Below are 22,044 nucleotides of genomic sequence, written 5' to 3'. Positions count from 1 at the left end.
CATGCTTAGCAGGCATGAGGTCCTGGGTTCAATCCCCAATGCCTCCGTTAAAAAAAATAAGTAAGTAAGTAAATAAATAAATTACCTCCCCCTCCCCACAAAAATAAATAAATAAGCTCCAGAACAGATATTCACATGACATACAAGCGTGTTCATAACAGCATTGTTCACAGCAACCAAAAGATGGAGGCAACCCAAGGATGCATTGATGGTGAATGGATAAACAAAATGTGGTATGTTTTGTTCCATTCATACAGTGGAATAATATTGCATACACGCAGTGGAACATCATTCAACCCTAAAAAGAGATGGACATTCTGACACATGCTACAGCATGGGTGAACCTTAAAACATTATGCCAAGTGAAATAAGCCAGTCACAGAAGGACAAATATTTTATGATTCCACTTAAATAAAGTAACTAGAGGAGTCAAATCTGTAAAGATAAAAAGTGAAATGGAGATTGCTCAGGGACTGGGAGAGGAGGGGGTGGGGAGTGAGTGTTTAATATGTAGAGTTTCATTTTAGGAAGGTGAAGAAGTTCTGGAGATGGAGGGTGGTGATGGTTGCACAACAGTGTGAATGTACTTATGCCACTGAACTGTCCACTTAAAAATGGTTAAAATGGTAAATTTTATGTTATGTATATTTTACCACAATGAAAAAAAAAAAAGATAAGCTGGTGAAGACTTGTTACCAGGTGGGCAAGTGAGATTGGATTGCTTACAGTGCAGTGGGGCTGGAGAGACACTAAAGAGAATTTGTCTCTGTATCCAAACCCACTGATCAGAAACATTTCACACTAAGGAGTGATCTTTCTTTAGCTTTTGCAATAAGCTGCTTCAGCTGTTGAGAGCTGAATTTTACTAGCTCAGCCCTGTGGCTGCACTTCAAATGGTCACTTAAAAGGAATCAACCTCTAAGAGATAGACATTTAAGTGATGCACACGTTATAAGCTTATTTTTCCCCTGGGATGATTTGTAAAAATCTAAATGTATGTGACCTTGACAGAGCTATCTTGAGGATCAGTGAAACACATTGTGCTAACCTGTCTTCCAACTAAAGGTTTGTTGGCGTAGTCTGCAGATTACAAATGACTTTCAAATCTGTATTTCAACCCCTTGTTTTGTCCCTAAACACTCAACTTGCATTTCCATTTGTCCTGTTGATCCTCATACTCATTAAGTCTGAAAATGAAGCCTTTTTCTCTTCTAAACTATATTTTCTTTTGTTCCCTTCGTGTAAGGATCGCACACCATCCACCTAGTCACATAGGATTGAAACTCTGAGGTTGGCTTTGATTCATCCTCTCTCTTTTACACATATGTTGTGGCATTTATCACAGTAATTGCCACATAATTATATACAGTATTATAACTCCAGAGAGTGGGAGCTGTGACTGAATCCTTTACTGAGGTGTCTGCATGACAGGTGCTTAGTAATCCACTGTCCTAATCCAGACCCTCTCCACCTTTCACCTAACCTGGGCTTTCTTTACCTCTGGCAGTATGCTGAGAATTCTTCCAGACCCATTAGGGGAGGATGCTGGTACAGTCAACAGATTGTTTTTCCTCAGGCTCAGCTCTAATCACGTCATTCTGCTGCTCTGTGTGGCTTCCCTTTCATTCCCATTTGACAGGTTATCAGCAGATATGTCGGTGCCCCCCATGAGCCCAGCACTGTCCTAAGTGCTGGGGCCACAGCAGTGATCAGAGTTGGCAAAGCCTGTGTGAGTGTTAGCTGACCTTCTAGGGGGTAGCAGATAATAAATAAGTAGATATAACATGTCCAGTGACTCATGCTGTGCTGTTTTTGTTAGAGGGACCAGAGCCAGGCCCTCTGAGTAGAGATCTGATGAAGTGAAGGAGGGATCCCTGAGCATAACTGAGGGAAGAGTATTCTAGGTGGAGGGAGTGATGAGCACAGGTGAAGCAGGAGCACAGTTGGCACTTTGGGGAAACAGCAAGCAGCTGGTGTGATAAGAATAGAGTGACCCAGGAAGAAAGTGGAAGGACACGAGGTCGGAGAGGTAGCCCCCAGGCCCAACATAGTTCCTTGCACAAGACAGTATGGCTCAGGAAGTAACTTGTTGAATGAGTGAGTGATTGGATGAATTAATGAAGCTAGGCAGTATTTATTTGTGAACGAAGAATCAGGGCAGGACAGGGCAGAGTGGGTCTTAGAGTTGTACCTAAGAGAGGTACAATGCATTTTCCATAGTTCATGAAGCAAGCACAGGATTTCACGGGACTTTGCCCTTCTTGTCCCAGTCAGGAGAGATGATGCTAACAACCAGAGCAAGAGAGACCAATTCTGGCTTGTTCTGGGAGGAATGTCTGTTCCATACCACAGAGAAAATCAGAGGTCAGAAACTTGTCAGGCAAGCAGGAAGTAGAACAGAGCTGCTCAGCTCTTGGTGGTTTTTAAAGGCACTCCTGCCCACGTTGGGTAAAGTTTGTCTTTTTTCCACATGTCATAGGCTATCACTTTAAGTCAGTGAGACATCTGGGCAGGGCTGTAGGGTAGTGGGAGTGCAGGAGCAGCAGGTGGTGGCTGGTTTTCGGTAGGATTAATGGAAGGACTGCTGATTTAACTGAATCTCTGATTATTCTAAGCTGCTCACAGAAATCCGTCACTGCCGTCTATGAGATACAAGAGGGAGAAGCTTAAGGATGTTCTGTTGGTGTTGACTGCCACTCCTGGGTGACTTTTCTAGGATCTCCAGCAGTGTTCTTGATACTCCAGTTCCTCCAGACTTGGCCCCTCTCTTCCTTTCTCTCCTAGATGCCCACGTTTTCCACCTGATGACTCGCTTAAGATCTATGCTCTCCAACTTCTGGTCCTTTGCTCCAGTATTCCTTTGGCTTGGAGTATCTGCTCCCCTCTGCCAGCAGAGTCCTACCCACAGCTTCAAGGCTCCTTTTGTATTTTTCTCTTCTGAAGGGAAGAGAATCGTCCAAACACTCCTTCTGTTCTCGTAAAGCACTTTACATTTGTGTCTGTTCAGCATTGTCTTGCGGTCACAAGTTTGCACAGCTGCCTCCCTGCCAGGCTGTATGCTTCTGTTGGGCAAAGACCCGAGCCATTTTCTTTCTTTTGCCCTGCTGTGTCAGTGGAGAGTGGCTGTGTGAAATCCCAGCTCTCTCAAGACACTCTTCTCATGTCCCTCCAGGTGCAGTAATCCCTCCCTCTTCCACTTTACTTCAGCCCCTTGTTATTCAGAGTGTCCTCATTGTACCTGTAGTATCTGCATTGCCTGAGAGCCTGTAAGAAATGCAGAATTTCAAACCCCACCTCAGACCTGCTAAACTAGAATCTGGTGAGTCTTACATCCTGTGCACACGAAAGTTTGAGAAGCATTGTCTTAACACTTTGCACTCACTCCCCTTGGCACACTGAGCAGTGAGTAGATGTGTCTGAGAATTTTCCTCCCCATCTAGATGTTGAGCTTCAGAAGCATGTGAAGCACCCATTATCCAGCACAGTTCTTGGCATGTTTCAAGTGCTGAAAAGTGCTGAGTTATCTGCAGGGGCCCCTGGCATTACGTTTGAGATGCTGCTTCAGTCAACATATTATTGAAGTGCATTCCACTGTGTGTGGTGCTTTGCTTGGTGCATGAGTCACCCTACCATGAGTAGGAGTCAGCCCATATCTTTGGCATTTAAAGATTGGTAGGGGAGATAGATACACATCAGCTAACTATGAGACAAGGCAGAGTGTGATATAACTGCACAGGTATCACCAGAGGCCTGAGGAAGCACCAAAGGGGTAGCAGTTATTGGCATCTCAGAGGGTTTGATGGTTTCATGGAGAAGATGGTGTCTGATTGGTACCTTGCAGGATGAATAGGACTTTGGCAGACAGACATGGTGAGAAGAGGCACTCCAGGCTGGGGAGAGCCTATTCAAGGGCCCAGGCATGAAAGTACACGTGCAGGATGTTTCTTGACATGAAGGAACAAGGTGGAAGGTGCGACTGGGGAGATGGGTTGAATGTGGACTGAACTCCTTGAACACTCATGGTCAGGAGTCTGGATTAGTAAGAAGCATTTGTAAATCACATGTGGTTGGTATAAGTAGGTGTTTAGTGGTTTCTGTCTCCCTGTCTCCCTCTTTCCTCCCATTCTACCTTGCTGGATATGGATGTGGTGGGGGAGGGTTTGGAAGAGGTGGGGACAGGCCTGAATGTTTAGCCAGCTCTTTTCATGGGACCATAGCCCAGGTCTTTTTTTAGTGCTAGCTGGTCAGCCACTTCCTCCCTCTCTCCCTTCCTGAATCACTTACCCAGTGGGGCCCCCTAAAGCAGAGAGACCCAAGCTCCATCATAGTGGGTTTCACACAGTGTGCTTTCAAATGCCATCAAAACCCCAGACTGAACCAGTTCTGTATGTTTATTGTACTTTGCCTGTGTCCTGGGCTGGTGGGCAAGCTATCCAGCATTCAAGATGAAGGGACACACTCCCTACCCCCATTTCATTACATGACACCTTGTTAGAAATGCACCTAAATTGGGCAACTGTGGTGTGGCCTGTTTATTCTTCTAAGGTTGGGACTGCACTATGAACATGTAAGTCAAACCCTCAGCCAGTTGGCCCTAAGCCTTATCATCTTTTGTTTGAGGCTTTGACTTCAGCTGATGAATTTTTGGATAAGGCTAGAGAGTAACGCTCCTTATGCTTTCTTCAGTCAAAAGCCAGTGCCTTCCTCCCACCAGCTCCACCAGTCCTGAACCAGGTTAAAAATAAGAGGTGAAATTTATCAGAAGTTTTGTTATTTGTTTGTATCTCAAATGAAGGACTAAGAGCTACCTTTATGATGAAATCATTTTAGGATTCATTAAGAAGGCTTGAGAATAAGGTACTGTGTTAAGTGCTAGGATACTAGCTTCCCTTTCCGTGGGAAGGATATTCCGCCTGGATGAGGAGACATTCATTAGGGACAAATAGGATGCTATAATGTGTGCTGGTGGCTTGTACCAGGTGCACAGGAAGGGGAGAGCTGACTGCCTGAAAGTCAGGGAAGCCCCTTGGAGGAGGGAGCATTTGAGCTGGATCTTCAAGGATGAGGAGTAATTCATGGGACAGAAAAATACAGGAGAAGGATCCAAGTAGAGGGAATAGGATGATGTAGGAGGGAATTGCCAGCAGCTTAGGCTAGGTGGGGGCCAGTTTAGAATTCGGATCTGACTTGTACGTGGTAGGGAGCCCAACAGAATGGGGACTGCCATGACCAGACTCAATTATAAATCGGGATGATTCCTTCAGAAGGTTCATTCATTCATTCAACAAATACTGAATGTTAATTTCTAGACTATTCTAGAAAATATGAAAGAGTACTCCTTGGAATGGGGAGGGTATAGCTCAGTGGTAGAGTGCATTCCTGGCATGCACGAGGTCCTGGGTTTAATCCCCAGCAGTACCTCTACCAAAAATAATAAATAAATCTAGTTAGCTCCCCCACCAAAGAAAATTTTTTTTAATTAAAAAAAAGATTGCTCCTTTGGTGGAACTTATGTTTTAGTAAGACAGGTAAGTTAGCCATATCAGGCCACACCATTTGCTCTTGTCAGGGTTATCAGTAGCCTCTCCATACACAATGACTCACAATGTAGAGCTATTCTACAACCCCAAAGATCTCTGTGGTGCCACCCGTTTATAGTCGCACTGCACCCATCCCCCTCCCACCCACCACCCCTAATCTCTGGCAACCACTAATTTGTTCTCCATCTCCTCACAAGAATGTTATATAAATGGAATCGTAGGGTATGTGACCTTTGAGATTGGCTTTTTTCACTCAGCAGAATGTGTTTGAGGGCCATCTGAGTTGTTGTGTATACAGTTTTATCCTTTTTATTTCTGAGTAGTATTCCATGGTATGGATGTCACATTTTGTGTAACCACTCACCCACTGAAGAACATTTAGATTCTTTCCAGTTTCTGCTTATTATGAATAAAGCTCCTGTGAACATTCATTTGCAGGATTTTGCATGAATGCAGATTTTCATTCCTCTGGGATAAATGCCCAAGCATATGATTGGCATGCCACATGGTAAATTCATTTTCAGTTTTTGAAGAAATCACCAAACTATTTTCCAGAGAAGCTATACCATTTTACATTCCTGCCAGCACATATGAGTGCAATGGTTAATTTTGTATGTCAATTTGACTAGGCTGTGATGCCCACTTGTTTGATCAAATACCAGTCTGGATGTTGCTGTGAAGATATTTTTTAGATGTGACTAACATCTAAATGAGTAGACTTAAAGAAAAGCAGATTACCCTCCATAATGTGATGGGCCTCATCCAATCAGTTGAAGGTCTTACAAGCAAAAGCTGAGGTTTCCCTAAGAAGAAATAATTCTTCAAAATTTTGACATAGAAACCCTGTCTGATTTTCCCACTTGCTGGCCTGCCTTGCAGATTTCAGACTCTAGACTGCAATCTAGAAGTCTTACCTGAATCTCTGTACACACACACGCACGCACGCACGCATGCGCGCACACACACACACCCCCCCCCCCCGTATCCTACCCGTTCTGTTTATCTGGAGAACACTAACGTAATGAGTTATCCAGTTATCCAGTTCTTCTGCATCCTCACCAACTTTTGGTATTATCACTGTTTTTTATTGTAGCCATTTGTGAAATGAGTCGTGCTATCTCATGACCTAAATTTGCATTTCCCTAATTGGTAATGCTGTTAAATATCTTTTCATGTGTTTGTCACCTGTATATCCTTTTTGATGAAATGTCTCTTTATGTCTTTTGACCATTTTCTCATGGATTGTTTTTGGTTTTTTTTACTACTGAGTTTTTAGAGTTCTTTATATATATAGATATGAGTCCTTTGTCAGATAGGACTCATATTTGACAAATATGTCAAAAATATATTATTAAATAGTATTAAGTCCTATTATTAAATAGTAGTATTTACAAATAATAATACAAATTTTTCAGTATATTTTGCAAAAAAATAATACTCTTGTTTTTGTTTCATCACACACCTCTCAGAGTATGTAGTGGGAAGATTTCTACGCTAGTGTAGTCTACCGTTTTTATGAAACTGGATTCTTCTGCTTATTCAGATCTGGGGAGGCCCGTTCACACCATCCAGAAAACATACTCTGCTGATCCCCGTTCCTTGGATTCCTGCAGAGGAAGGACAGGAGAGCCAAGACCTGCACCCTTAAATGAGGTCCTACTGAGTCTGTCTTTAATAAGATCTTTCATTTCTTTTGTATCATTCAATTTTGAAAAAGTCTTTCTTAAGGGTAGTATAAGTGTCCCCCATTTTACAAGCAGATAAAGTTGAGGCCAAGAGACACTGGGCCTTCAATTTGTAAATATAATCTATTTATTTATATTGCAAGTTTGCAAATATTTCCCCAGGCTTTAGGTTGTCTTTTAATTGTCTTAACAGAGTCTTTCACAGGGCAAATGTTTTTAATTGATTCAGTCTGATTTATCAATTTTTTTCCTTATAGATTGTATTTTTGGTCTCATGCCTAAGAATTTTCACCACCCCCTAGGTCCTGAAGATTTTCTCCTGTGTTTCTTTCTAAAAGTTCTATATTTTAAAGTTTTACATTTAAGAATCTATGACCCATTTTGAATTAATTTTTGTGCAAACTGAGATGTATGTTGAAGTTCTTTTTTTTTTTTTTGCCTAAGGATGTCTAATTGCTTCAGCCCTGTTTGCTGAAAAGACTCTCTTTCCTCCATTTGGGGTACAAATGCTTTTGTATCTTTGTCAAAAATCATTTGGCTATACCTGTGTGGAGCTACTTCTGGGTTCTTTGTTCTGTTTCATTGGTCAGTGTCCCTATCCCTGAACTAGTACAACACAGTTTTGCTTATTCTAGCTTTATGTATAATAAATCGTGAAATCGGTAAGGTTATATTCCTCCTGCTTTATTCTTTCATTTATTTTACTTTTTCCCTGATTTTAACCATTTTTTAGTGTGCAACTCACTGGCATTAAATGCAGTTACAATGTTGTGTAACCATAACTGCTGTTTACAAAACTTTATGACCCAAAGCAGAATCTTATAAACATTAAGCAGTAATTTGCTATTGCCCCTTCCCCCAGCCCTGGTAGTCTTTATTTTATTTTTTGTCCCTATGATTTGCCCTATTCTAGACCCTTCATATAAGTGGAGTCATAAAATACTATCCTTTTGTGTCTAGTTTGTTTCACTTAGTATAATGTTTTCAGGGTTCATCCATGTTACGGTATGTATTCAAATTTCACCTTTTTTAAAAAAAATAGTCTTTATTTTTTTAGAGCAGCTTTAGGTTCACAGGAAAATTGGACATTTAGATGGAGACTTCCCATACACTCCCTATTTCCACAGCACACACAGCCCGCACCTCTATCATATCCTGCACCAGAGGGTAATCAATAAACCTACACCAGCACATCATTATCACCCAACATCCCTAATTTACATTAGAGTTCATTCTTGATGTTGTATGTTCTATGATTTTTGAGATGTGTGTATGACACGTATCCACCTTTATAATATTCACATAGAGTAGTTCCACTGCCCTAAAAATCATTTGTGCTCCACCTGATCATCCTCCCCAACCCCTGGCAACCACTGATCCTTGTACTATATTGCCATAGTTTTGCCTTTTCCAGAATGTCATGTGGTTGGAATCATCCAGCATGTAGCCTTTTCAGATTGGCTTCTTTCACTTAAATATGCGTTTAGGATTCCTCCATGTCTTTTCATGGCCTGATAGCTCATTTCTTTTTAGTGCTGAAAAATACTCTGACTGGATGTACCACAGTTTATTTATCCACTCACCTACTGAAAGACATCTTGATTGATTCCAGGTTTTGGCAATTATGACTAAAGTTGCTGTAAATGTTCATGTGCAGATTTTTATGTGGACATACATTTTCACTCCTTTGGGAAAACACAGGGAGCGTGATTGCTGGATCATACAGTAAGAATACGTTTAGTTCTGTCAGAAGGTACCAAACTGTCTTCCAAAGTGGCTGTACCACTTTACATTCCCACCAGCAATGAATGAGAGTTTCTATTGATCCGCATCCTTGCTAGCATTTGGTGTTGTCAGTGTTCTGGGTTTTGGCCATTTTGGTAGATGTGTATTCTCTCTTTGTTGTTTTAATTTGCATTTCCCTGATGACATGGTGTGGAGCATCTTTTAATATGCTTATTTACCATCTATATATCTTCTTTGGTGAGATATCTGTTAAAATCTTTTGCCCATTTTTAAATTCAGCCGTTCGTTTTCTTACTGTTGGGTTTTAAGAGGTTTTTGTATATTTTGAGTAACAGTCCTTTATCAGACATGTGTTTTTCAAATGCTTTCGTCCAATCTGTGGCTTATCTTTCTCTTGATTTCGTTCTTTTTAAAGCTGAATAATATTCTGCTTTATGTATATAATATTCTATACTACATTTTATCCATTTAGCTATTGATGAGCACTTGTGTTATTTCCACCTTTTGGCTACTGTGAATAATGGTGCTATGAATATGAGTGTAGTACAAATACCTCTCTGAGACTGCTTTCACTACTTTGGGATATTTACCTAGGAGTGGAATTGCTGTGTCATACTGTTATTCTATGTTTAACTTTTTGAGAAACCACCAAACTCTTTTCCATAATGGTTACATCATTTTGCATCTCACCAGCAATGCACAAGGGATCCAGTATCTCCACATCTTCACCAATGCCTATTGTTTTCTGGGTTGGTTTTTTTGTTTGTTGTTTGTTTTTGTTTTTTTGATAATAGCTATCTTCATGAGTGTGAAGTGGTATCTCATTGTGATTTTGATTTGCATTTCCCTGATGACTAACGATGTTAAACATCTTTTCATGTGCTTCTTGGCCATTTGCACTGAATTCTTGTTCAAAATTGTTTTAGCCATTTTAGTTCCTTTGCCTTTCCATATAAAATTTAGGATAATATTGTCCATATCTATAAAAATAATCTTGCTGGAATTTTGATTCCAGAAATTGCATCAAATTTGTACTCCAATTTAGGGGAGAATTGATGTCTTTATTGTGTTGAGTCTTGTAATCCTTGGACGCAGTATGTCTCTCCATTTATCTAGACCTTTAATGTCTTTTATCAACATTTTGTAGCAGATAAGTCCTGTAAATCAGCTTGTTAGATTTATACTAAAATATTTAATTTTTTAAGCAATTATATAATTATAAATTTTGGTTTACACGTTAGTTGATAGTATATAGAAATACAGTTGATTTTCTATGTTGATATTGTATCCTGTGACCTTCTGTACTGACCTTACTGAACTCAGATATTCAGGTTAGTTCTGGACAGGGTTTGGCATTTTTTGTGGGTTTTTGGGTAGGATTTCTGCATCTATATTCATGAGGGATATTGGTCTGTAATTATCTCTTTTTTTGTACTGTACTAGCTTCATAAAATATATTTGAGTTGCCCCCTCTTATTTTCTAGAAGAGATTGTTTAAAATTGGTGTTAATTCTTTTTTAAATGTTTGGTGGAATTCTCTAATGAAATCACCTGAGCCTGGAGATCTCCTTTTTGGAAGTTTTAAAATTACAAAATCAATTTCCTTATTAGCTATAGGGCTATTAAAATTATCAGGGTATCGTTACGGTGGGGGAAGGGGAAAGTGGAGTTGTGAGGAAGGAGTAACTTTCTTGAGAATCTACTGTTCACACTTACAGAAGAGGACACTAAATGGCCCTAGTTCTTGTCTGTCTGACCTCAGACACGTCACAGACCCCAGTTATGATGGAGAATCAGATACTGGGTTTGGTTATCCTCTATCCAAAGTTATGGTAACTTTTCCCAGAAAATAAACTGCTAGGAATTCAAAAAATGAGTCATCCATGCAGCAGATATCTGTTGACCACTTCCGTATCCCCTGCAGTGTTCCCAGTCAATGAAACATTGTTTGCTTTATGCCTTTGATGCCTGTAGCAGATGCCGTCACCGTGGTATTTTTACACATGAGGTCCTTTAAGACTTAACTAGGGATCAGACTGGGGGCCTTGAAGCATCACCAGGGCCCAGGCACAGCTGAAACCTCCTTTAGTTAGAGCTCATCTATTAAGGCCAGGAAGGAGGGATCCCCCTTTCCTGCACTCCCCCAGGGCTTTCTGCAGACCACAGTGTTCAGAATGTTGGCTCTTAATGGCAAAACTAGCCTCAGTAGTCTAGAGCAGTCATTTATTGGCTTATGTAGTCAAACAGGAGAAAAGACAGGGGTGATGACGGTCCTGGGGGACTAAAATACTGCCAAGACTCTCCCTCTTTGGTCAGCATCCTCCCCACCCTGCAGACTGGGTTCATCACATACAGAAGGTGATGGAGTGCCTAATGGCTCCTTGCTGCCTGGGGATTGTCCCTCTTCCTTCTTTCTCATTTGAAGAATCCTGAGGAAGGGTCTAATTGGTAGGGCCTAGGTCGTATGTTTTACAGTGTGGTGGGAATGAAGATAGGAGGCATTCCCAGGAGGGAAGTTATGCTGGATGGAGCTAAACTAGCTAGTCATGTTTTGGGAGGTTTTTTAGTGGCATGTATTGAAGCCACAAGTGTTTTCTGTTGACCTTCAAGTAGCCTAAAGTCATTCCTAGATCATCATCATCATGTTATAGATGATTCACAGTTAATATACTAGTATAACATTATTAATATATAGTTAATAGCTATATTTAATTATAAAGATACATAGAAACCATATTATATCTAGTTTAGTAAATAATAATAGATTGTTGTTGTAATAGCCCTCAAATGTTGTGGTTATTTGCAGATTTATTATACCTATTTATACATGTAAGAAAATTTTGGGAAAAATGAGTGGAAAATCACAATGCCGCCTGCTCAGTCTTCCATATCCTTTTCTAAATTTAACTGAGAGAACCTGCAGTCCATTTTAACTATAACCTTTAATGAAACTGCCACCTTTTCTATGGGGTTAATTTATTTTCCCAGGGAATTATTGATTTTCTGGGCTGCTATTAATGGTAGAGTTGGTATTTTCATTTCAATAAATATTTACTGAACTACTTAGGGGATATACAAGACCCTTACTACCTCAGGGAGTTTGAAGCCCGCCAGGGTAGGTAAAAACAGAAAAGTGCAATACTCGAGGCTTCACATCTCCAACATGGCATAGTCTTACTGGTCTAACATGTGGATAAGATTTTGGTTGGGGATAGAGAGCTGGGCTAAGCTGGCTTTGTACTGGGTGGTAACTGAATAACGTGGAGGATTGGTTGGTACCTGAAGTTGGAAGGCAGATGCTTCCAGTCATCTCCATGCAGTCCACCTCCTACATTTCTGATGGACAAGGCTGCATTATTCCCTGAGGCTAATTAGCGTTGAAACTCCATGGGGCATTGGAGAAAGAATAATTGTGTAACTATGGTTAAGAAAGTGAAGTTGTAAAAAAAAAAAAAAAAAGGCAGTTGGTGGTGGCAGGCCCATATAGGCCATTAATGGCTCCAGTGTGAATGCCTCTATTTCAGGCTTAGCTCACTTCCTTTTTAAAAGGAGCAAGCGTTTTGTATAAGACACTGTTTATATCAGGAGTTCACAGAGTGCTGGCAGTTCACACTAGTTCAGCAGGGGAGTCTGTGAATACCAGCAGCAAATCAGATGTGATGTGGGCAGAGAATGGAGGGTCTTGAATAAGTGATCAGCATCTTCTCCTTTCTAGAGAATGTGTTCACATCCTTTTTCATAATATTTGTTCCCTGTGACTCTAGAGTGAAAGTCAGTTATCTTTTTCTATAAAGAAGCAGACAGTAAATATTTTTGGCTTTGCAGGCCATTGGTCACTACCACAGCTACTCAACTTTGCCATTGTATGAGCATGTCTGTGTTCCAGTAAAACTTTGTCTATGGACACTGAAATTTGGATTTTATATAGTTTTCACATGTCATGAAATATTTATCTTGATTTTTTTCAACCATTTAAAGATGTAAAAACTACACTTAGCTCATGGGCCGCACAAAAACAAGAAGGAGCAAGTCAGATTTTGTCTCATAGGCCATAGTTTGCTGACCCCTTCTATAAGTGCCTTAAAAATAACTTCTACAAAGTTCTGAATGTAAGGACATTTTACTTATTTATCTAATAAGCACTTAATATATAGCACTTAATATGTGCCATGCACTGTTTTAAACGCCTTATTTTAAATGCTAATTTAATCCACACAATAACCCCACGAGGGAGGTACTGTTTACCCCATTTTTGCAAATTCATATATTTAGGCACAGAGAAGTTAAGTTACTAGCCCAGAGTTACACAGCTTGTAAATGGCAGAATCTAGATTTGAACCCAGGTACTTTAATTCCCGGGTACCTGTTCTTATCTATGATAATGTGCTATCTCTCTTAAAGAACTTGGAATTGTTGAGTTTCTACCCTAAAGGAATTTTCGAGATTAATCCATCCCTACTTACTCTTATAGACTCTTCCTTACACACCAGATTCATGGTCTTAATGATTCAAATATATGCCTTAGTAAAATTATGAATTATTACTTATCATGCACTTTCAGCATCTCTTGTGACTGCCTAAAAGCTTAGTCTTAAATCCCCTGATCCCAAAGGTATTCTGTCTGCACAGGCAGAGCACTTAACCGTTCACTTATTGTTTAATTTATGTTCATTGTGGGCTCCTTGAAGCAGTAGTATCAAAATGTTTTCCATCAAAGAGGAATCTATTCTAGGTATCTCTTTTGCTTTCTTTGGGAACACCTGTCTCAGATTACTCCCAACTCAGATTTTGCCCTGCTGCTTTTCCTTCTTGAATAAGCAACTGGTTGAATCTTGAGCCCCAGCTGCCTGTGATGGGGAGCAGAATTTGTGGTGTCATGCTACATTCTCCCTGTTGATCCAAAGATACCACCAGGGCAGAGCCGGGAATGGAAAATTTCCCAGTCTTTTCAAGAAAGAAAATGGGAAGGGTGTGTGTGTGTGTGTATATTAAGGCAAATCAAAACTCAGGTAGACATGAGGTGCTTAGGACTTCTAGTTCCTTTTGCTTAGTCATGGTCTCAGACTCTACTAACCAGGAGGGACCTCTGAGAACCTGTGATGCAGGGGTTCCCATGCTACAGGGATTTTGAAGAGTTATTGCAAGGGGCCCTCAAATCTGCGTGTGCACCAATCTGTGGTCCAGATAATTGATATGTTTTAGGTGTATGTACAGTTATTTTTCGAATGCATGTAGATGCCAACATGATTAAAGAAAAGCTTTACTGAATTCATGTTAGGCTACTGTTACTAACCCAACTACTACCTTTTGAGAAATCTGATCCAGTTAAAGCTCCTTATTTACAGATGAAGAAACTGAGGCTCAGAGGTGAAAGGAAGAGTCATGCAGAAAGGGAATAGCTGGCCTTAGACACTTGCAGTGTATATGTACTCTGGCTTGTGCTGTCTGCCTCCCCTGGGATGGACACGGGTAGAGACTGGCAAGTATTTTAACCTTTAATGCCATGCTGAACTTTCTAATACTGTCTAATAGAGTGGTTGGTTGTGATATATTTTCCAGTATTTATAGTGCTCTTTTGAGAATCTCAAATTTTTTTTACTAGTATATTCCTTGCCATGCCCCCGTAAGTAATAATCCTACATTCCAACCTGGAAACCTGAGCCATGCTAACATTAAGCAATTTGCTTACATCTATAGTAGAGCTGGCCCTGACACTGAGAATTTTAATCTCTAGACCAGGGTGGCTGTGAGGAGTAAAATGAGAAAAATATGTGTAAAGGGGGGTACTTTGCAAAAGGAACTCCATAAATGATCATCTAATTTTTTTTTTTAACTGAGATTACAAATGAGAGTATTTGGGGTGTTTTTTAAAGCTTTTCACAAAGTGTATTATCCCAGGACTATAGAATTAGAAGGTCCCTTAATAGTTTTAGAACCAGTCAAGGACTTTCCCTAAACATTTTTAGGTGATAAGCTGTTATTCTTTATGATAAACCAAAATCTGCCTCCCTGTAACTTCTAGATCTGCCTCATCCTTGTGATAGCCCTTCTAGTCTCTGAGGACAGCTATAGTCCCTGCTAAATTACCTTTTCCAAACTATCCTTTAGCTTTCCCTCGCATAAGATGTAGCTTCCAGACCCTTCCCCATCTTGGTCCCCCTCTTCTAGAGGAAGACAAATTTGTTGTTCCCCTTAACTGAACATAGAATTCAGATGTAATCTGGCCAGCATATCCCAAGATAGGCCTGTCTTCTCTTTAGCTGAGCTTTTTTGGGAAATCAGGTCACCTAGTTCATGCACATATGGCTTGTTTTGTCTCCTGTTTACTTTCTAGATGAAAAATAAATACACAGCAGCTTAACACAGCAAATTGAATACACATTTCAACCTCCATTCCCTGCTGTAATTCTACAATGAATAGTAAGAGGAAGAAGAGGGAGAAGAGAGATCAGCAAATGAGAGGTTAATGGAATGTTGAAACCAGAAAGCAAGTGTGATGAACTTGGTGGCCAGAGGAACTGAAAGTGCCTGCTATGTGGGAGAAACTAAGAAAGAGGATTTGTAATGCAGGACCCTGAGATAGCTTGAGTCTGAGAAACCACAGACTGAAAACAGGAAGATTAGTTGAAAGTCTGTGTGAAAAGCAAGCAGATGCCTGCAGCCTCTCCCCTGCTCTCTCAGGAGACAAAGTATTAGTCTTAGATATTGAACCAGAGGCACAGCAAGCACAGATGATGGAATGGAATATGGAGCAAAACTGAAAATAAGGGCTTTAAGACAAAGTTGTCAATAGTGATTAGTAGGACCATTCCCCTCTCTCACGCAGTTTTCAGAATATCTGCAGGAAGGTGCTCCCATGCAAGAGATTGGAAGATCATTCTCTGATAAATTTAGTCCCAGAGAAGAAGTCCTAAAGATACTGTCTACTTCTCAGGGTCCTCCATAAAATGGCAGATTCTTCACCCTGAGGTGAAGTCCAACAGTTGACAAGCTTTTAGCCCCCATACTCAGCTTTGAAACAACTTTTGAAAGTGTGAGCATTAGCCAAGTGTCATGAGATGTTTAAAGAACATAAAAGACAGGGACCAGAACAAATAAATGGGAGAGAAAAGAACTCAGAGAGACAGTAAAAGAAGAGAGGAGGAGAAGGAAAAATTTTAACGATGCTATCTTGAGAGAGAGTAGAGAAAAAATACTGCATTCATGAAAGATGAACTAGATTCTTTAAAAAAAAAAAAAAAAAAAGGAACCTCCAGAACACAACAAAGATCTCTTGGAAACTAAAAGTATCATAGCAAGTATGAAGAATACAACACAGGAATACTGAAATGTAAAATTGAATAAGGTTCCCAGGAGACAGACCAAATGAAAGAGGTGGAAAGCTGGGGAGAACAGATAAAATAAATTATAAAGGATCATTCCAAGAGTTCTAACACCTGACTGATGGAAATTAAAGAAGAGGAAAAACAGACAGTGGAGAAGAGGAAATTATCAAAGAAGTGGTATGAAAAGATATTCTCAGAACTAAAATAATGTCTATTGATTGATACAGCACAGTGAATAAAAGAAAACTCCCAAGTTCCAGCCCTGTGAGATTTCAGCTCTCTGAGAATACAGAGGAAGTCCTAACAGCTTCTAGAGAGAACAGGCACATACAGAGGGTTATTATTCAGAACGGCATTAGCTTTCTCAAAGGCAACAAACCAGAAGACATTGGAACAATACTATTAAAATTCTGGCAGAAAAAAATCCTCAACTTAGAATTTTATAGCCGGGTAAACTTATCACCTGAACTTAGGATAATAGAGACATTTCTAGACATATTGTGCATCTGCCCTCTGGTTGAGTGGTGTAATAAATATATATTTGGCCTTTGTCCCTGGTTCCTGGCACAGAGATTCTAAAATCCTTATAGTTTCCTGAGTAGTAAGGGTGAAAAAAGCATTTGTGGTTGTAATATTTGCTCTTTGTTCCTAGTTGCTGACACAAGAGCTTCTAAAACCCTTGGAATTCCCTGAGTGATAAGGGTGAGAGGAGATGCTGTCAGCCACACCTGAGTTTGTGCTAATGCGGTAACTCCTGATGAGCCCCTAGATAGTGGCAGGTTGGGGCTGGTTGCTGGAGGAACCAACCATGTGGTTGGAACTTTCAGCCCTACCTCTGGGGCGGTGAGAGGGGCTGGAGATTGAGCCAGTCACCAGTGACCAATGATTTAATCAGTCCTGCCTACTTAATGGAGCCTCCATAAAAATCCCATTCTAGCAGATTATCAAAGCTGAGGAAGGGGTTGTGGGAAACCCCCCGACCCCAGCCTTACAGCTTGATGGGTCAGAAGTACGAGTGGCCCAGACATGAAACTGGCATCTGGAACAGGGGGACAGAGTCTGGTGGGACTGAGTCCTTAACCTGTGGGGTCTGCACTAATTCTAGGTAGTTAGTGTCGAATTTAAATTAAATTGTGAGATACTAGTTGGTGTCTGGAGAGTTGGAAAACTGGTTGGTGTGAGAACAAAACCTACACGTTTGCTGTGAATGAAAACAGTTTCTAGTACATCCTTTCTTAGGAAGCTTTACTAGGAGACACTTTCCACCAGAACAAGGGAATTAATGAGGAAGAGGACTAAATGGGATCCAGGAAACAGGGATTCCAACATGGATGAGGGGAAAGGAATTCCCAGAAGGATGGAGTTCCAGTACGGGTGTCCCAAGAACAAACTGACAGGGTACCTGGTGGAACATACTAAAGGGAGTTTTATATATTACTTGTCTTAAGGAGAGAGAGAGTGCCGAATCCTAACCACTAGACCACCAGGGAACTTTGTCTTAAGGAAAGATAAAAATTATACCGACAAAGAAATGTAATCATAGTGTGTACATCATGGCTTGGCTACAAATAGTATTCATGTAGACCTAAAAATGCAACTCTTAATACTGATTTAACCAAAATTTGTCATAATTCTGTAGAAAGATGGAGAGAGTAAGTTGAGTAGTTTGTGAAGAGTGTGTCAGAACAAAATCCTAATCTTCCACCATAAGAATTAAATAGATAATATAATAGTTATATTTTGCTGCATAACAGATTACCCCAAAACTTAATAACTTAAGGGGGAGGGTATAGTTCAAGTGGTAGAGAGCATGCTTAGCTTGCACAAGATCCTGGGTTCAGTCCTCACTACTGCCTCCAAAAATAAATAAATAAACCTAATTACCCGCCCCCCCACCAAAAACAAACAAAAACTTAATGACTTAACAGATATTTATTATCTCACAGTTTCTGTGCATCAGGAGTTGAGAAGCAGCTTAAAGATCTCTCCTGAGGTTGCAGTCCAGGTGTCACCTTGGGCCACAGTCCTCTGGGCCTCCCCTCAAGATATGTTATTATCTGGCTTCCCTGAGAGCAAGTGATCCAGGAGAGACAATAAGAAGAATTTGCAGTGTCTTTTATGACCTAGCCTTGAAAGTAACATACCACCATCACTTCTACGTTCACACAGACCAACCCTGAGACACTGTGGGAGGGGCATGCACAGGGACATCAATGCCAGGGGTCTGTTGGGAGCTGTTTGGAGACTGACTACCACAAGTAATAACTAAAAGTGAAAATTCAAGAAGTAATATTATAGGCATATTACTTAGAAAGGTGGAGATAAATACCAGAGGGAAAAGGTTGCCCTTGGGAGCAGGAATCAGGGAGCCAGAAACTTTGGTTTTTCATTATAGGCCTCATAGAACAACTTTAAGAAATATTTGTGTGTATTACTGTGATTTTTTTTTTTAAATTATGAACAACCCTCAAAGCATGCAGCCATTTAATGTCCCCAGCACTGGTAGTAGAACAACACATGGATTATATGAGCTCATAGAATCTGAATCTGCTAAGGATCCTTTGGTATTTGGAAGATTGTGTGTATGTGATCTTGAAGGACAGTTTACAGATAGTAAACTTAAAGTTTAGTGAGAAAGAGGACATAGTGACAGAACCTGAACTAGAATCCTTCAGTAAATGTGACGCAAAAAATTGATGAGCCTCAGGTAGTGAGATGGCTCTGGCATTTCACTAATGTGGAACTTGGGTGAGGGGGTGGGGAAAAAAATTCTTTTGCTCTTTCTGAAGAGTAGAAAGTTCTTAAGTGGAAATGTTTGTATGTCTTGGAGCTATAAACGGCAAAGCTTGTTAAAGGGAATATCCTTTTGGCAGGTAGTTGGAAAGCACTTTAGAGAACTCCCCAGACTAAGGATGTGTCCACGAGGATTTGGTACAAATTCGTCTGCCTCTGTCCCCGTGAGCTCTGTGAGCTGTGCAGAGCACTGGCCAGTCCACAGCCCCAGTCCTTCTGGCTGGCTGCCTCCAGGGTCATGTTCCTAAGAGAACTCTGGGCCCCTTGTGGTCTACTATGGCCTGATTGGTGCCCAGGGACCCCCAACACCTGTGCCTACAATGCCTGCTCTGCCCTTGATCCCCTTGATCCCCTGTTTAAGCCTGATCTTGTTTCTCCTCATCTCTTCCTGTCACTACATGTTTATACTCTTCTTAAGGAGCCTACTGTAGGTGCTTCAGGGCTCTTGGCCAGGTTGTCTCTTCCATCTGCCATTTAATAAAACTCAGATTGGGATAAAGTGTTAGAGAAATCAGGTCTTTGAGTTGGTGGGGGGAATTTGGAGGGGTGCAGTAAAGACTTCCGTGTAAATAAAAACTGCCACTTAAAGCATTCAGGCTTATAATTTTTTAACCATTTTAATACCTCATTAAAATGTGTTGTCTGCATTCCCCTACTGTAACTGAGTATGCTGAGTTTAAAATACCTCAGGGTCTCCGTGAAAAGCCTTGGCTGTCATGTCCTGGGATGCCTTCAGTACCACTCCAGCGGACAGAGGGTTAAGCTGTGGAAGGAGGGGGCAGGGTGGGTTTTTGTATTTGCATTCCTCAGTACCTGTCTTTGTATTTTACTTTGCCCACAGATTGGGGACCACAAATTCAGTGCTCACCGGATCGTCTTAGCAGCTTCAATCCCGTACTTCCACGCTATGTTTACAAATGACATGATGGAGTGCAAGCAGGATGAGATCGTAATGCAAGGAATGGACCCAAGGTACTAACTTCCTCCATTAGGTTCCACGATCTGCTTTCTAGGTGCAGCTTCAGCCTTGCATTTGGTGCCATTTGACAGCCTCCCAGCAGGACCCAGTATCTCACACAGCTCCATACACATAGTAGGTGACCAGTAAACAAGCTAGAACTTCAGTTGGCCTGAGACAGGGTTAAGATGAAGAGAATTTTGATGTGTTTTTATTATATTAAAGTGTAACGCATCTCACAGGAACTAAAGTCCAGGATTTTTTTTTTTAAACTAGGACTCGGTACAAAGTTCATGGTGTATTATTCTTTCTACTTTTCTGTGCTAGCCCTTTTGCTGGCAAAATAGGTTTTTAAATAAGTGTCTTCATTCTATACCCTTCTCATCAGTCTAGAACAGTGTTGTTCATTAGAACTTTCTGCATGAGTGAAGATGTTCTGTTTGTAATCTCCAAAATGGTAGCCACTAGCTCATGTAGCAGAGTAAAGACTAGCAAATGATGGTAGAGGTCTGTGCTCTTTCAGGGTGATCAGGGAAGCCTTCTGTGATGATGTGACAGCTTGAGCCAAGACCTTAATTGAAGGGAGGGAGGGAACCATCTGGGGGAGGAGCCCTCCAAACAGAGGGAGCAGCCAGTGAAAAGGCCCTGAGGTGAGTGTGTGTTCACCATGTTGGAATAGATTGAGGAGGGAAGAGTGGAAGGAGGTGAGGTCAGAGAGATGTAGAGGGGCCAGAACACATACAACCCTATAAGCAGAATTTGGATTTCATTCTTGGTGTGAATTGGAAGGCAGGAAAAAATGTTGGAAACCTCATTCTGGAAGTTTATCCCAAAGAAATAATACAAAAACATTATTTATAATGGCAAAAAGATGGTAATGGCTATTATACCTACCAATAAAGGAAGTAAATTATAGCATATTTACATGTTGAATTACTGTATAGCAGCCACTAAAAATGTTAAACCTGAAGACAGTGTAGCAACATGGGAAAGGACTTCCTAAGTATGACATGATTCTATCCATACAGTTTATGAATGCAGGCAAACAGGAACTGAAAGTGAACCTAGGACCCATTCAGTAGTGAGATTGTGGGTCATTGCTTTCTCTTTTCAGAACTTTCTGTAATAAAATTATTTGGACAGTAGAGACAACCTAAGAAGTAGAAGTAGATGTGTGGTGAAGTAACTATTCCATTTAGGTAGATTCTCAAAGGACATGGACTAAATGTATTTGAGAGCAGGGTCCATCCATTCCTCAGGTAACAATGTCCATTTAGGCCCTGAGTCTCCTGTGGGCCCAGACCCATCTCTGAAGAACATAAGAGCATCTTTCCTCTTTCCTCTTTCCTCTTTCCTCTTTCCTCTAGCGCCCTGGAAGCTCTGATCAACTTTGCCTACAACGGCCACCTAGCCATTGACCAACAAAATGTCCAGTCGTTGCTGATGGGGGCGAGTTTCCTGCAGCTGCAGAGCATCAAAGACGCCTGCTGCACGTTCCTCCGAGAACGGTGAGGTGATGTGATGGGCCTGGCCCGTGGCAGGGAGCAGACCATTTCATTGCTGGAATCCCCTGCCAATTTGCTGAGTCTTCGAGGCATAGAGGGTCTTAGGAAGGGAGTGAGCTGGGAAGTTAACTGCAAAAATGACATTTCTTGAAATTAGTATCAAGTGGTACCCAGTTCTTTGGGATGAACCTTTGAGGAACATGATTTATAGAACCCCTCCTGCACTCCGCCTTGGTCCAACATGTACCTCTTCTCCTGTCCTCTCTCCAGTCCGACCAGCCACCACCCAAGGTATTCACTGTTCCACAGCTGTCTCCATGTTTGTTTAGGTCCTTGCTCTTCCTTGAATTTCTTGATCTTCCTTTTTCCTTCTGCTCTGTAAGAGCCCACCCCAGTTTCACTTCCTGGAAGTCTCTGTCCCCCTCAGTCCCCTGGAAGCAATCACAGTATGTTCTTGTAGAGAAGGACCGTGGATTATACCCCTACCTATGT

The 22,044-nt window shown here is 41.0% G+C and overlaps 1 protein-coding gene across 6 annotated transcripts in view; it reads left to right on the top strand.

Annotated features, from left to right (window-relative positions):
* KLHL18 (kelch like family member 18) overlaps positions 1-22,044 on the top strand; it is a 47,754-nt gene that overhangs the window by 5,555 nt on the left and 20,155 nt on the right. For 4 of the 6 annotated variants that reach the window (XM_032458659.1, XM_014558124.2, XM_006173472.3 and 1 more), the window contains 2 exons: positions 19,931-20,061; positions 21,415-21,555. In XM_032458659.1, the coding sequence (XP_032314550.1) occupies positions 19,997-20,061; positions 21,415-21,555 (206 nt within the window). In that variant the 5' untranslated portion in view covers positions 19,931-19,996. Of the gene's footprint in view, positions 1-7,083; positions 7,194-19,930; positions 20,062-21,414; positions 21,556-22,044 lie in introns of all 6 variants that reach the window. The other 2 variants (XM_032458660.1, XM_032458661.1) reach the window with 1 other exon arrangement.

This window comes from Camelus ferus, chromosome 17 (assembly GCF_009834535.1).
Source record: "Camelus ferus isolate YT-003-E chromosome 17, BCGSAC_Cfer_1.0, whole genome shotgun sequence".
NCBI lineage: Eukaryota > Metazoa > Chordata > Mammalia > Artiodactyla > Camelidae > Camelus > Camelus ferus.
This window is presented reverse-complemented; position numbering and strand designations above follow the sequence as displayed.